The following is a 17,219-nucleotide window of genomic DNA, read 5'->3' on the forward strand; positions in this document are numbered from 1 at the left end:
TTTTGCGAGCTATACCCCCACCCCCCCCCCCCCCCCCCCGTCAGAAAATCTGGCATTTGCCACTGTCTCTCTCTCTCTCTCTTTCTCTCTCTCTCTTATTCTCCTCCCCCTTCTCTCTCTCTCTCTCTCTCTCTCTCTTTATCTCTCTCTCTTTCTCTTTCTCTCTCTCTTATTCTCCTCCCCCTTCTCTCTCTCTCTTTCTCTCTCTCTCTCTCCCTCTCTTTCTCTCTCTCTTCTTCTTCTCCTCTCTCTCTCTCTTGCTCTCTCTCTTGCTCTCTCTCTCTCTCTCTCTCTCTCTCTCCCATACGCACGTACATGTACACATCATTACACGCACATTCCTTCCACTCCAAAATAATATACAGTACTTTACTACAATTCTTTTAATAGATGGTAACCAAATAAATATCGCCTCGACATGAATTAGTGATAAAAGTGGCCTGCGATTTTGTACCTTAAATAAATAATTCTACAGGAAAACATGAACACAACTAGCCTGGTAAAACCATACAATCATGGATCCTATAATAAGTCCATATTTTGCAAGGTATTTTCTCTATTAAATTCACTTTCCTCTACAAAGTAATTTCGTTTGCTTTCAATTTCACTACACATAAAAAAAGGCAACTGATACGAATACATTTCTGAAAGGGACCACGGAGGGGTGACTGTACAATCGATTTTTAGTCACGTCGGGTGGAGTAGGGGAGGTTTAAAATCAATACAGGCACAGATTAAAAGGAATACAGACTATTTAATAGCTTGCCCAGTTTATTGATTAATTTGTTGACAAAAATGGACGTGTCCGGGTGAGAGAGAAGTCAAGTCATTGTAACCCAATGAGATGAGAGGGGTGTATTTCTAACCAGATTTTTTTTTTTGGGGGGGAGGTAATGATCCTGAGATTATTATGTAACAAGTTCAAGTTTTATTCGTCAGACAACAAAGTACACACAATGGCCCGAATTCACAAAGGAGGTTTGTCGACAAACCTATCTTGTCGACAAACCTAGGTTTTCGTGCGTCATATGACGCGTCGCTACAGAAAGGGTTAGAAAGGGGTAGAATTAGCTTCTGTTGAGTCTCATTGTACTGAGCAAAATGTTCATAAGGTCTGTGCAATCATGAAAGACAATACCCATCCACTTCATTTATTTTATTCATTTAAACGTTCTGGTATCCGACTTCGCCCCACCCCAACCCGGCTTTCACGATTCAGATATTCATTTGTACCCGACTCTGTTCATAAATTCAACTCACAGGTTAAACGTTAAACTTCTGCGTCGGAAATTAATTAATTGTATGATTTGAAATACCAATGACCAATGACCATTTTTGTTGCTTCATTATCTTTTGCATGTATTTGTTCCCTTTTCATCTATTTCATTCTATAAACGTGATGTATTTATTTCTTGTAATTATGTATTTTGTTGAATATAATAATAATAATAATAATAATAATAGTACATTTATAAAGCGCAGAAACTATCCAACATTAGGTATATATTCTACTGCGCTACAAGAGCTCCTGATATGCTTAGATTTACGGTACAGTTAATTAAAAAGAAGTGTTTTCAGTTTTGACTTAAAGACGTTTACAGATGGTGATTTCCTGACTTCAAATGGCAAGTTATTCCAGAGTTTTGGGGCTGCACAAGCAAATGCTCGATCACCTAGCGTTATTTTTGTTTTGATAGATGGAATCTGTAGCAACAAAGTATCTCGGGAACTGCGCAAGTTGCGATTGTGTTGATTAGGTTTGAAATTCAACAGTTCTTTGATATAAGTGGGAGCTTGACCAAGAAGTGCTTTATATACTGGTACCCAATGTAGATTTCTTAAAATTGGGGTGATCCGTGTGAATTTAGAACAACCACAGATCAGCCTTGCACAAGTGTTTTGAACCCGTTGCAATCTCACTATTTGACAGTCAGGGATCCCATACAGTAGACCATTACAATAGTCCAGCTTATTGGTGATACATGCATGTACAATGTCTTTCGTAATGTCCTTATCTAAATATTTACGAATACGTCTGAGATTATAGATCATGTAGTATGCTGATTTACAGACATTTGTGATGTGCTCTCTCATATTCAAATTCGAATCGAACTGTACTCCAAGATTTCTTGCACTAACAGATGGTTCTATTACAGAGTCTCCAATTGATACACTGTTTAAGTTGATTTTGGATGTCTGTTTAGGTGTGCCAATGATCATTAATTCAGTTTTACCATCATTAAGCATGAGCCTATTTTGCAACATCCATCCACGTACATAGTCAACACATGTTTCTAGGAGTGAGACACATCGCTCTTTAGCATGTTCATCAGGTCTGAATGATACATACAGCTGTGTGTCATCTGCATAGCAGTGGCATGATATCTCGGGGAAATTTGTTCGAACATTTGAAATGAGATTAGCAGTGTACAGAGTAAATAACAAAGGACCCAGCCGAGAACCTTGTGGAACTCCGAAAGGCACTGGCAAATCATCAGAGATCACATCGTCTATTTTGACCTTCTGATATCTATTCGCCAAATACGACTCTATCCATTCAAGAACACTACCATCTATGCCAAAACAGGTCTTTAAAGTTTCTAATAAGCAAGAATGATCTATGGTGTCGAATGCACTACTTAGATCTAATAACAGTAAAAGAGTGACATTCTGGGAATCCATAGCCATCAATAGATCACTCTTTTTTTAGCAGTGCATGTTTCAGTACTATGGAATTGTCTATATGCAGACTGAGTACATGGCAAAAGTGAGTTGTTATTGAGGTGATCCATAATTTGCTGGGTAGCAGCACCCTCAACCAACTTCGATATATATTTCAGATTGCTGATAGGTCTTAAGTTCTTAAAATCTGCGTCAAGACCAGGTTTTTTCAATAAAGGTGTGATGAGGGCATTTTTCCATTGCATGGGAAAATGACCAGTCAAGAGAGAAAGATTAATCAATGATGTGAACACAGGAATTAATATGTCGATACATTGTAGAAGAAGTTTCGTGGGCATAGGATCTAAAGAGCATGACTTCTTACTGAGGTTAAGTATAAGTTTTTCAACTTGGTGCTCAGAAAGAGGTTTGAAATTGCTCAAAACATCGACATCATGGTAAGTTGCTAATGGAGAATAGGTCCTGGGTTCATTCATTGCATCTAATCTAGTTTCAATATTCTTGTGGATTTTCACGACTTTGTCACGAAAATAATCACCTAGGTCATTCACAAACTTATGTTTATCAGTACTACAAGGTATCAGGGGTTGTTTATTAGACATGTTCAATAGAGACTTGACAACATTGAATAACTTGTTTTGATTATCCTTATTTTCCATGATCAGATCTCTGTGATATTTTCCACGAGCTTTGTTCAAAAGTTTCAATGTTGCATTTCGAACAGACTTATAGTTGTCCCAATATGACTGTAACGCCAGCGGAAAACAATTTCCTATGTAACTTGTTTGCAAAGACCAAATAAATTATCTTGTATCTTGTATCTTGTCTTGTTTTTACAAACCAAGGTTTGTAAAAAAAAAAAAAAAAAAAAAAAAAAAAAGAGAGAGAGAGAGAGACACCGGGAGCAAGAAGGTAATATCAAGAAAGACCCCCCCCCCTTTCAGCCCCCTCCCCTTAAAAAAAACTTTCTGTAATGACTTAATAATTCATTATAATAATACTATAATAATTATTAGGAAGAAGAAGATGAAGAAGAAGAAAGGAGAAGAAGAAAAGAGGAAGAAAAAGAAGACAGTAATAATAATAGGAAGAAGAAGAAGAAGAATAAGAAGTAGAAGAAGAAGAACAAGAACAAGAACAAGAACAAGAACAAGAACAAGAACAAGAACAAGAACAAGAACAAGAACAAGAAGAAGTAGAAGAAGAACAAGAACAAGAACAAGAAAGGAGAAGAAGAACAAGAGGAAGAAGAAGAAGACAGTAATAATAATAGGAAGAAGAAGAAGAAGAAGAAGAAGAAGAAGAAGAAGAAGAAGAAGAAGAAGAAGAAGAAGTAAGAGAAGAAGAAGAAGGAGAATAAGCAAGGATAAGAAAAGAAGAACAACAACAACATTCATAATAATAACAACAACAAATAAAAATGATAATAACAAATTTAAAAATTCAACTGGCTAAGGACATACGACAAGCGAGTATTCCTTGTACATTTCGATTCCCGCCTGCGGGGGTTTTGTCCCTCTGTTAATTAGTTTTTGTATAGGCCTCAGTAGGTATCCAAACAAATAATTGGAATCAAGGGAAAGAAAATATTTACTGTTGTAGTTTAACATAGGCAGATACAAGCAGACCTACATTATAACGATTTCACCGCTTAAAACAAAACAGAAAAATGGATAGGCAAGAGGTATAGCAATTGAAAACAGCTAGCCTTATGACGTAGATGACATGCACGAGATTAAAACATGGGGTTTATCATTTTTTTTTCAAACGTAATTACAAAGTGAAGCAAAAAGCTCCTTAAGAGAATTTCATTAAATCCAAGAAACAATTTATTCCGTGGTACTAAGGGAATGTCTATTGTTGGTTGGAAGCTTCAATACATAGTGAAGAAATAAGAACGAAATATCTAATATGTGGTTAAAGTGAGAATTACAGTTACTATTATTCATAACAAATACACTGAAAAATATCTGTAATATCTCATCTAAAAGATCCTAAATTATTGTGTATGTTTTTTAATTGTCAGATTTAAATGATATATAAGAAGTACAATCAACTCAACATTAAATTTCTTTTCTTGAGTGACAGCTTACATGATTTAGCTCAAACAAATTATCAATATTACAGTATGCAATTGATCGTGAAAATGAAATCGCATTCGTCCCAAGCCCGTTAGGATTTATACAAAGTCATGTGGCGTGAGAAAATTAAATGGACTTTCAGTATCAAAGGATGCATTAGCTCAGCTCGTTGGAGCATATTCATAATCATATTGTGATAGCTTACCACATCGAATTACATGCATCATTGAATTGAGATTATTATTTTTTTCATTAGAGCTCACCACCATGTTAATAATGAAACAAAAACATGTATTTTTTTAGCACGATCGACCAGTTTTATCAGCTTTTCATGAAGATGGCCCCTAAGAATATTTGTCGTATCATACACAAATGCAAATAGCAGAATTTATGTGATGCTATTTTTCTAGTCCTAATTAATTCTCCTTTAAGGGAAAACTAAATAGAATGACGTTTATTGAATATGACTGAAGATTGCCCACTTGTATCAAATGATACATGTGCTAGCTATTCTCCGTCCATGGTTTCCGATATATTTTAGCAAGAATATCCTATCGGCAACCTCTGTCTGCGCCGAAGCACACCGCACTGGAATATATACGATCTACCAGGAATGGAAGTCGTATTATACGGGGGGGGGGTAAGCAAGAGAGTGAGCAACGACCCACTTAGGATTGAACAGAAGCTACTCCTCCTAGCACTAAGCCGACATCGTTACTTTTGAATTGCCTGATCATTTTTTAAGTCCATAAAAGCCATGATTGTTTTAACAGAATTTTGAGAGTGGTCTCTACCCTTTCTTTCAAATGGCCTCTTGGTGTATACCGGAAGGTCCCGTCACTGCCATTGCATGTGCATGTACTCCAAACGCAATGTAACAGATTGTTAACGAGTTACACCCTATTGATTGCATTGATTTAAACATTGAGCTGGTAATTATGAACTCGGCTTGCTCGCGATTCTAAAAGCCTCGGTCATAATAATCCAGATTTTCTTTAACAAAGGTTGATGAAAACTCGGATGTGATCACTTCATGCATTATCTTTCACAAATTATGCATTGATACTCGAACTTATCAAGAAAGTACTGGCACACTTTCCAGCTTCATTAGCACGAGTCGAGAAGCTTTTAACGGAGATCAATAAGTGTTGAAACCATGGCACCTCTGAGAGCATAAACATGTGTCAGCAACGCCAGCCGAACGCCATTGATTAGTCATTTTAATTGCCCCTTGTTTAAATTTGTTCAGAGCTTATTAATGCTCTCTTGGTAGTTATATCCTTTCCACGGCCATCGATATGGTAAAATGCACGATATACATATATAAGCCAGTTACATATTGGTGTGGGGTTTTTTAATTAAAGGCAGAGTATGCTTTTTATAACACCGTAGACCGTTCGTCTACGGAATCATTTGCGGTGCTGACAGAGATAATATACTTCTAATTTGCTCATAAAACTACTCAGATTTGTGCATTTTATTACGAATTCTTGTGTTTAGTCGGAGAGATATTATCGTTTTCCAAGATGAAGATTGTGGTATTTATTGCGGTTTCGTTTATTGCCATCGGAGCTGGTAAGTCTAATCATTAATATTACATTATAGTTAGGCGATATTTTGTTTACAGAAGTAATACTACGTAGAATATTTTTTTTAAAACACAGGAGTTATCATACCAAATGATAATAACAGCACAAGAAAATATTGTGAGATTTCTTTTTCATTAACGGGAATTATATAGAGAGTTCCTTCTTCAGTCGATTACTTGTTAACTTTGCTCGGGGTGTGGTCTTTTGGGGACAACCTAAGCTTTAGTAAATAACATGAAATAAAACGCTCATTTTCACACAAAAAACAAATATTTTCAGTACAGTCCGCATAGGATTACAAATTCCCTAGGAGGAGGTAACTTTAAAAAAATATATATTTACGCTTTAATTCTTTTTGATGGAAGTGTTAATTTGACAGGGCGACTATAGGAAAGGCAGTAAAACAAGAGAGTTGGAAACCCATACAAAATATTTTTGCGCCGCCCCCGGCCTAACCATAAAAGTGGTAAAGGGGACACACATAAAGGGGTTTGACGTGACGTGTAATTCCGGATATTTGGATGATGTGTCTTTGCTTGTAGATTAGTAATTTATTATTTGCTTCTGAAATGACCACAAAAGTATTGTGGTTATTTCATTAAACCCGCCTATCAAACACTAATTACTTGTGCATAGTTTCTGATATGAATGAGATTGTATATACGAAATGTGGTCAGCGGTCAATTTTAAAAACAAATCAAATTTCTAGCTTACATCAATAAAGCCTAGGTGTACGAGGCGGGAAGAGAGTAAAGATACTGACCCCCTCTTGTTGTCTAATGCAATGATTATAAGATACCATTTTAAAGATATTTATTGAAGATTTCCCTGTTTTTTTTTTTTTTGGGGGGGGGGGGTTCTCGTTTGCAGCTTGCGAAATTTAGGAGCACTATATACGGTTTTGGGCTGCAAGATGCCCGAATATCTTGATATTCGGCAGGGACGTGGCCGAATATATAACATCTTATCACTTCTCTTTCGCGCAAAACATCGGAACAGGTTGATTGCGAGAAACGAGTTAACAAGTTGCTTGAATATCCTCAATTAGGCTTCTAGCATGTATTCTGATGCTAAATAAATCTCTCTTTTGGGGTATTTTTTTGTGGTAAAACAGTGTGCTTAGTATTTGGGCAAGAGGCATCAGCCTCCCTTGCGAAACTGTGCATACAATCATTTGTAAATATATCTTGGAGAACATTTCGTTTGTGATTATATGTATTGTTTGGTATTAAGTGTCATAATTTTAACAAGAATGGCTCCTATTACTATATTCCACTCTCATAATTTGCGTTATCTTCTATATCATATACAAATCAAAAGTTTATTCCTGATGTTTTATATATGTTTATATTATTATTGATTTATTAGATAGTATAAGCATTAATTCATATTTTTATCAGCTGGACAAATATCACTTTGTCATATGTTCTGTTGTATATTATGGGGTTATATAATAACTATAAACAAAGGAAACAAATAACCCTGATACATATCAAATCATGTATATGTCATTTAACTTTGTTCGTTATCTCCTGTATTTTTAATGCTTTTTGTGTACAGGGCCTCTCAGAAAATCAGTAGTAATACTGAGAGAGTTACCCTGTTTAAATAAAACAAATAAATAAATAAATGAAAAAAAACCATTCCATTTATTAAGGTAAGGACGTGCTTGTATATTTACTTGTTTACCCATGACTTATTTACTTGTTTACAGGAGTATCGGGACAGACTCAAACTACGGATACTTTTCGCCTGTTCACGAACCTGTTTGCCAACTACTCTAAAGATATCCGACCTGTTGAGCGAGCCTCACAAAGTATCAACGTTCTCTATGGAATGGCCATCAGGCAGATCATCGACATGGTAAATCCTGAATACTTTCCACCGAAGGAGTAATAATATTTAGAATTCAACTTACAAATAAAGTTGAGTTCTGGTCATGCGATTGCATTGTTAAAAAAACACAGTGCGAAGTCGATCAGAAAAGGTTGATCATCTAGCATATAAATATTGGTGCGTACTGCAAGGTTCTGGAATCATCAAAATGATAAGAAAATCAGCCCCGTCTCGGTATAGTTACAAGCACTGTACACAGAAATATATATGGGACTACACAAACATGTGGCGAAAAAAATCCGTCCCGTTTTTTATGCTGTTGCATGCCATATTTATAATATTAAGGTATTTTAAGAGAAATGCTTTTCAGGGAACATTTTATCTCTGACGTTCACCCACTGTATGACTTGCATAATAACAATGATAACGCTCACAAATTTGTGTTCACCTCTTCCCAGAACTCAACCTTCTGTTTAAAGCTTATTTCAATAATATAGTGCATTGCATATCAAGTTCTAGTTCAAGTTATATAGTAAGCATGTACGAATTATTATATATGTCACTGTCATGTTCACAGAATTCAATAGGTGACGCACACGTCTATTGAAATCGCCCTCGTTTAATGTTTGGTTATCAATGAAAGAAGGTTAATGTACCAGACTATAGACCTCATTCCAAATTTTCTAATCATCATCATTTACTTTCTCATCGTCTAGAATGTTGACAAGCGAAACCCTGTGGCTTTTCTAGCTCTATCTAAAAGGCCCGGTCCCACTGCACTTACGGATGCAAAGAGGATGTAAAACGTAAAAAAACTCTTGCCATCCGTTGGAAAACGCTATGCATCCGTTGTGTACTCATTGCATACGTGTTTCATCCGCTCTATCCGTCGAGCATCCGTCCACTGTGATTTCATCCGCGAAAAAAGTTTTGAGCTGCACGAAACTTTTAGAACGGATTAACTTCCGCCGTGTACGATGTAAATCCGCGACAAATACGAGCAACAAACGTTCTATGTCCGTTATCATCCGTTACACGTCCGCTGTATCCTCTCTGCATCCTCTGGGCATCCTCGCAACTCACATCCGCTGCAGCTGAAAACGGAAAGAGGGAGGAAAGATAAGGTACATGGAACGTCTATACATCGTTAGTAGCACGGAAATAGAGAGGATGTAAGCGTATGCATCTCGTATATAAAGTATTCAAAGCTGTCGTCCACTTCCATCCGCTTTCATCCGCTAGGCTTTCGATGAACATCCGTTTAACATCCCCGCTACATACTACCCACGTCCGTTATTTTCCGTTCTGTTTTCGCAAATTTTGTCCATTTCTGGAGCGGATGAAAACGGATGGAGCCACCCCCGAAATTTTGCTCGTCCGCTGTGTCCTTTATGCATACGTTTTGTGTCCGTCGGCCAGTGGGACCGGGCCATAACCAGTTTAAAACATGTTTTCTTAAAAACCTGTTTGATAGTGTGTACCCCTCTAAATTACGAGATAGAAGTCCCTATGTACCCAACTACCCCTGACATGTGTTGGCATACATTTTTAAGACTCACGTGTTTTATTGTTCGTTCATATTTCTAAGTTAACATCATTATACACTAAACCATATTAGGGGGCCTTATCTAATCTTGCTGAAATGGTGTCGACAACTTGACATTTTGTTTTGGGATTCAGGTCATGCTGGCAACTCAGTTTTAGACATAGGTTCCATGCCTTCATAACACAACAAAGAGGTTTTCTATTAAACAGGATGAATTGTGTGATTTAAAAAGCAATAACTGACATGCCAATACTTCAGCTTAAATTGGAACGGGAACGTACGATTTCATTTTTCATTTTCATTTGTATTTTCCCCTTTATTTGTCAGGATGAACGGAATCAAATCATTACTACTAATGTGTGGCTAAGACAGGTAAGAAATGTGTTTATTGTAACATCGGCTGTTCTCTAAAAATAAATGACGTTTTCTGATGTTTTCTTTTTCGTGCGTGTGTGTGTGCTTTGTGTGGTTTCGTACCACATCCCCCCCCCCCTCTCTCTCTCTCTCTATCTATCTATCTCTCTCCCTTTCTCTCTCGATGTTTTTATTTGCTCTTGCAAGACTGTCGGTATATTTAGGTTTTCCTGATATGTCCTCATCTTCGTTTTCCTTAGCGTATACTGTTAGGCCTCTTTTGATGATTTTTGTATTGATTTATTTCTATATCATCTTTTCAAGCATAAATGTCCATGTGATTTTTGAATGAATTTACATTTTCATATTTAACATAATGATATAAACATTTTTAATATTTATAATCTACAATGTGAAAGCCATTATTATTTTGCTCTGGGCTTAGAATTTTACATACATGAACTTTACTCAGCTCTAACAGCACATTTTACCCCACACTTGTCTTCAACGTTATCTATTGCTTTATTTAAAAGATTTATAAAAATAAAAAATAAAAATCTTTTGCTTGGTTTCACCCCACACCTCTCCCGTTCATGTCTCATTTTCTCTGCTTTTCTCACAACCTCCACCGTTCTGTATCATTAGGGCTGGAGCGATCCCAATCTGAAATGGAACCCCGATGATTACGGCGGAATTACCAAGATCACCATCCCTTCTTCCAACATCTGGAAACCAGACATCCTTCTCTACAACAAGTAAGTTTCTATTTTTTGATTGTGCAATACTTATTGAGAACAATATCCCTGTCATAGGACAATATATTATTTATACAGCTGGCCACGCTAGCTGCCCCAGTAAACGCTTGTTCACATAATTATACTGCGTTTTACCACGGCATTTGTTAACGTGCCTTCTGTTCCAAGTAGGTCAAATTACTTTACTGCAAGACCTTCTCGGATAATCCAAAATATTGGATAAGCCTCCTGAAACGTTCATAAAAGCTACGCTTTGTTAACATAAACGTTAAATAATTCATCAATTAATCAACCAAAACTTAAGGTTATTCGTATTTATATCATGACAGCGCAGACAGCTCTTTTAAGGGAGCCATGAAGACCAACGCCGCCGTTTCCAACGATGGCATCGTCACCTGGTTCGCTCCGGCTATCTTCCGCAGCTCCTGCAAGATCAACATCAACTACTTCCCCTTCGACAAGCAGGAGTGCACCCTGCAGTTCGGATCCTGGGCCTACACCACGGAGCACCTGAATCTCCTGAACCGCTCGGCCTCGGGGGACACTGGCAATTTTCTCGTCAACGGCGAATGGAAATTGGAAGATTTCCCCGTGATCCGGACCCTGCACCAATATGGCTGCTGCAAGTACCCGTTCTCCGTACTAGATTTCGTGCTCATTATCAGGAGAAGGTAATGGAAGGACACCAGTTTCGTATATTAGTGGAGGATCTAGATTCTCTAGAAGGGGGAGGGGGACGAAATCTAATAAATCTAAATATAATGAAAAAAGTACCAACAAGAGGGGTTATCCCATTTTTGTAAGAGGTGTTCTATTCCAAAATTATCTGACAAGATAGTAAGAAGAAAAAAAGGTTATCCTAGTTCAGATGTTTTATTATTGTCTATTTAATTAATAGTATTATTACTCTGCTTTAAGATTGGTGTACATCAGCACTATATAAATATACAATAGTTATGTTAATTTTGTAGGCATGTATTTGTGGATAAATAATGCCTTTGTTACGTACATCCCCATGCACCAGTTTATCGCAGGACCTATTCTTCTTCCATCTGTCCAGGCCGTTGTTCTACGTCATCAACATGCTGGTGCCTTGTATCTTGGTGTCTGCCCTGACTCTCCTCACCTTCTATCTGCCAGCTGACACCGGGGAGAAGTTCACCCTCTGCATCACCATCCTCCTGTCTCTCACTGTCTTCCTCCTCCTGGCCGCGGAGACGATGCCGCCAACATCCGAAGTGGTGCCCCTCATTGGTGAGTTCTTCACGCTTGTAATGCCTCAGTCACATTTGGCTTGCGTCTTCTTCTTCTTCCATGTGCCATATCCTGAGACGTTGGCGACCATGGAGTGCCACAACTCTCTATCCCATATTCTATGAAGTAATTCATTCTCCCCAACATCAATTCCACATTCAAAAATTCTATTCTTCCAGTCTCTGCAAGATTTTCCATACCATTCTCCCGTGTAACATGCCCCAACAAGCTCAGCTGTCGACCTCTTATATTATTCAGAAGCTTTCGTCTTGTTCCTGCCATGGCAAATACCTCATCATTAGAAAGTCTTTCTGTCCATGAAATTCTTAGCATCATTCTCAGGAACCAAACTTCACAACTTTCCAGTCGCTTTCTTAGATCTGATGTCAGGTACCAAGCTTCACAGCTTGGCTTGCGTATTGCTGCGTATTTATGACAAGCTGTATTAACATTTATTCCTATTTCTTGATATAAACAATGGTAATTCGTGATATCAAGAATTCAACTTTACTCCGGCGAGAATTGATCTGGGCATTGTTCCGTCAATAATATGAAGAGTTATGCTTTTGGATTAAATGATTTCAAGTTAGGTTTAGGATTAAGTTTGGGTCAAGTACAGTGTTGGGTCCAGGATTAGTGTTACAGGAGCATTTTGTCGTACCTGAATTATGCCCGTTGAACACACGGCGTCTTTTGTTATTGCGTTAATACCTGCGCTTTATAATCACGCCTCTAAAAGCGTATCCGGATACCTACCCCTGGACACCGACCCCCGGACTACCCCCTTGGACAACTACCCCCTAGGGCAACCACCCTCTAGGATGACTACCCCCCCCCCCGGACAACTATCCTCCCCCACACAACAACGTGTAGGGTAGTTGTCCTAGAGGATGGTTGTCGTAGGGGGTAGTTGTCTGGGGGGTAGTTGTCTGGTGGTAGTTTTCCGGGGGTAGTTGTCCTAGTGGTAGTTGTCTGGGAGTAGTATTCCGGGGGTAGTTATCCAGGGAGAAGTCGTCCTACAGGGTGGTTGCCCTAGGGGGTAGTTGTCCTAGGGGGCAGTTGTCTTAGGGGGTAGTTAACAGGGGTGGTTATCAGGGGGGTGGATGTCCAGGGGTACAATGTAGGTGTCCTAGAACCCTCTTTAGTGATTGGTGCATACACTAGTAATTCAATTATTCAAAGTTTGCGCTGTTTATTTGGCGGCCACAATTCGCATTAATGTACGACTTCATTGCGATTGCGATCACAATGCGCGCCAAACAGCACACCAGTCGCTGACGCAATCCTACGTCAGCCACATATCGCTTTGTTTGCAAAGGGCATTAGTACATGTGCCAGTAATTGAACACAGCCCTTTAACTATTAGTATTCAGTTGGCATTTACTTTTTGTACGGTGCCTCTCTGCCCTGACGCATGTGGGTCACTGACGCAATCCTACGTCGTTCATGACGCATCGTTTGCAATAAGCATTATTGAAAGAACTACGTCATGAAGCGTTTCACCAGAGGGATCCTCCAGATTATCTATCATAGGAACTTAACTGGCATGGTATGCTTCTATAGGAGCCCACTGAGTAACGGCAGTCTGGGCATCGGTTCAAGAAATTTCCCCGACAACCCACAGAAATGCGTGTATTAAATTCAACTCTTGTTTCAATAGGGACTTTTAGATTTGCACGTCGACATAGTGGACTGCTACGTGTGACGTCATTTTAAGGCACTGTGATGTCCTTTTAAGGCACTGCCATTTCCTTAAAAGGACGTCACACGCATATCAGTATAGTGTGTCGACGTGCAAATCTAAAAATTCCTATTGTGATGTGGGTGAACTTGTCCTTTTGACGGTTTCTTGAAACGATCGATGCCCTGCTGTTGACAACAACCTAAACTCTAACCGAAGCAAAAGCAAGTTGCAGTGAATATTCAGGCTATTGGGTTCAATTTTCGATTGTCTTTGTTTCCAAAGCTAAATTGCATGTATATATTTCGAAATCATGGTGTATGTAACTTTCCTTCGACCGACGGAATCTCCTTGTCCATTATTTCCTTAACAGCCCAGTATTACATCACCACTATGGTCCTCGTGTCCGCTTCAACTGTCCTCACGGCAATCGTGCTCTACATACACCACCGCGGGACGTACGTGGGTAGGGCACCCTCTTGGTTCCGACGATTCACACTCGATTACCTGGCCAAGTTCATGTGCATGGGTGACTGTCATAATCCGGATGTCGAAGATAAGGTAATGGTTATGTTCTAGATATTAAAATATTAAAAGGAAATTGTGGATTGAATACTGTTTCAGTAGGGAATAATATATCCACAGTATAAATATGGTAGATTATTTAAAGAGTGGAATCATGTGTTCACACTACCGAAAAGACCTACTGCATTTACAAGTGTAGAATTATATGGAATGCTGTGTTAGCAGTTTTTAAAGAATGTGGTCCCATCTGTTCCATCGGACAATCATCCCGAGGAAATTTCCCCAAGTTCATATCGCCTGTGAAACTATCCCAAAGCAACTGCCTACGTAATAGAGTATCTTCACCTGAGTGTATAGTCTTGTGGATATTTGTCCTTAAGATATTGGTCCCACAGGCTGAAATTATTTATGGACAGGACTAATTTTCATATAATCGTAACATTTTCGGATAATATTCGTCATACAACCCCTCTTTGATGTAACAATCTTATGAATTTCATTTTAGATCCCCAAAATCAACTTCGAGAACGCTTCAGGAAGTAGTGGCTCATCCACCGAGGTCGTTGAAGCCGGTCTTCATAGCAACGAGATGCTCCTCGAACTCGATGTCGCGAACCTGCCGACATCGCAATCGAGCACGTGCGTTCAGCTTGATCGCCGTGGACGTATCCGCTTTATCATGTCCCAGATCGCCTCCTGTCTTCAGCAAGTCGTCGAACATTCAGAAGACGCCATCATCGATGAAGAGATCAAGGGAGAATGGATGCGGATCGCGTTCGTGGTCGATCGCTTCTTCATGTGGTTGTTCGGTCTCAGCACCGCCGTGGCTACGTGCGGTGTTTTGCTTCAGGTTAAGGAATAATGTTCACCCATCTCTCTCTCTCTCTCTCTCTCTCTCTCTCTCTATCTATCTATCTATCTATCTCTTCATTTTAAATATAGAGATTGCAAAATGTAATAGTCTTGTAAGGATTTCAAGAAAATTCCAATGACAATTCTTTCTTCTTTTAATAATAGGCCAAAGAGAAATAAGGTTTACTCTCATCGTGTTACTACTTTCTTCTAATCTGCTTAAAGTTGAATTGATCTGTGCCTATACAATTTCCATCATTTTACTTAATATTCATTCTTTATGATTTCAAAATGCTACATCATGTTCAAATTCATATAATACACCTTTATTTCTTAGTTATATGGTGGATATACTCTACATATAATACATTTCATTAACTTGATTTTTTTTCATGGTAATATGATGTTTTTAAAGGACATAGATTTTGAGAAAATGTTTTTTGTATTGTTTGAAAAAACGGGTCTTATAAATATGATGATATGTATCCTTTTTCTAATGATTCGTATCACTTTACGGGTGTAGTATTATTCTTACTGAAAAATAATACTAATTGTTAATCACAATTCTCGGCACTTTTGAGAATTTTTACCGTTAGTTCTAGGGCAAGTCATGAGGAAAAAATCAACTACATATTTAGATAGATATTTATTTATTTCGTCCACAATGTGGAAATATGCTTCCCACCAGCGTTGCAATAACAGAAGAAACAGAGTAAAATAATATGAAACATGCAAAACTACAAGACCATGTCAATTTTCAACATGTTAAAAAGTATCTGTTAGTATAATGTTACACATCTTTATGAACTTACAAAAAAAGAAATCTCTTTTATGACATGCGCTATGTAAAATATACTTTTATGCTTTGTATCATTGTATTAATCTTTATTATCATTCAACATAGAGTGTTATCGACTGAAGTACATGTATAGTCTAACATTTTTTATAAGTATTTTCCGGAATTTGCCTTCATTCTTATTTTTAGTACTTATTGTTATCAAGCCCCAGAGTATTTGGATGTCTGATTGAACCACGTTGTTGTTCCTAGAAATCTAATGTAAATATGGTAAACAGAGGGCAGTGCAACTTATCAATGTATTGAAATCCCTGAATGTATTTGATAAAATATTTGTCTCCTAACATTCGTACTACGATGTTGTGATAACATCGGTCTCTTTAATACAAGGGTTTGATTTATCATGGTATTCTAGGATGAAGTGCTCGTCTTTATTAAAATCTACGCTGTATCCAGGGATAATAACTTTTATGAATTTGACGATGTTTTTGAGTTTAATCAAATTATCAGTGAAAGCATAGTAAACCTATCTATTGCAATGTTACAATAAGGCAAAGGTTATATTAATGATATAATAATAAAGATGATAAAACAAAAAGAAGTACCATAGCGCCTACAAAATAAAAGAATGTGAAAAGAGACATTAAATTCATAAAACAGGTGAATATGTTATATTTCTGACGGAAGTAGTATGTTTAAAGTGATCTTTTGCAAGCGGCAAGACAACTTAATTCTTCGGTTGAAATGGGGATAATTTTCGAGGACCTTTGTCTGTTACACATCATTTAATACACCGATGACCAGACCAACAACACACTCATACGATTGTGACGGTAAATTGTTAACTTGATTTCTTCAATCGTTAAGAGTTCATTTTACTGTAGAAGTGTTGTCGTAATTTTATCTCGCATTATAATTATGAAATATGAATGTAAATGTATTTATTCCTGTTATTTTCTGCAAAATCCAAAACCGTCTGTGGATCGGGAGCTAGCGGATGGGGGGGGGGGGGGGGAGCTGAAGCGAAATATTATATTATATTATGAGACATTTTAATTTAATTTATGACGCATGTTAAATGTAGGCAATAGGAAACTGAGGGGCACATGCACACTATAAATAATTATCCATATTTATGTACATAGTATTCTATTGTTAAATGTTATATTGTATTTTCTATCATTTGTACTTTCACTGTCAAAAAAGCCATTGGAAGCAAAATTTCTATGTAATGTTTGCATGCATGGACCAATAAAATAATCTTGAAT

The 17,219-nt window shown here is 37.7% G+C and overlaps 1 protein-coding gene and 1 long non-coding RNA gene across 2 annotated transcripts; both read left to right on the forward strand.

The window, feature by feature from the left end:
* Positions 1-1,817: 1,817 nt before the first annotated feature.
* On the forward strand, positions 1,818-2,547 carry LOC115920766. The gene is made up of 2 exons (XR_004062529.1): positions 1,818-1,894; positions 2,072-2,547. It is a non-coding gene; the product is annotated as an uncharacterized LOC115920766 (long non-coding RNA).
* A 3,600-nt stretch (positions 2,548-6,147) lies between these two features.
* On the forward strand, positions 6,148-15,965 carry LOC756795 (neuronal acetylcholine receptor subunit alpha-10). The gene is made up of 8 exons (XM_001196576.4): positions 6,148-6,338; positions 8,067-8,215; positions 10,062-10,106; positions 10,734-10,843; positions 11,173-11,514; positions 11,904-12,097; positions 14,152-14,339; positions 14,809-15,965. Exons 1-8 carry the CDS (start codon positions 6,290-6,292, stop codon positions 15,163-15,165), a joined length of 1,434 nt encoding a protein of 477 aa, XP_001196576.3. The 5' UTR covers positions 6,148-6,289; the 3' UTR covers positions 15,166-15,965.
* The last annotated feature ends 1,254 nt before the right edge of the window (positions 15,966-17,219 follow it).

This window comes from Strongylocentrotus purpuratus, unplaced genomic scaffold (assembly GCF_000002235.5).
Source record: "Strongylocentrotus purpuratus isolate Spur 01 unplaced genomic scaffold, Spur_5.0 spur5_scaffold_9, whole genome shotgun sequence".
Lineage (NCBI taxonomy): Eukaryota > Metazoa > Echinodermata > Echinoidea > Camarodonta > Strongylocentrotidae > Strongylocentrotus > Strongylocentrotus purpuratus.

Bases quoted from the DNA above. Each gene is read 5' to 3' on its own strand.
- LOC756795 (XM_001196576.4), top strand. From the start codon at position 6,290: ATGAAGATTGTGGTATTTATTGCGGTTTCGTTTATTGCCATCGGAGCT. The intron at 11,515-11,903 runs GTAATGGAAGGA...CCATCTGTCCAG, and splicing joins GTGCTCATTATCAGGAGAAG to GCCGTTGTTCTACGTCATCA. The intron at 14,340-14,808 runs GTAATGGTTATG...ATTTCATTTTAG, and splicing joins ATCCGGATGTCGAAGATAAG to ATCCCCAAAATCAACTTCGA.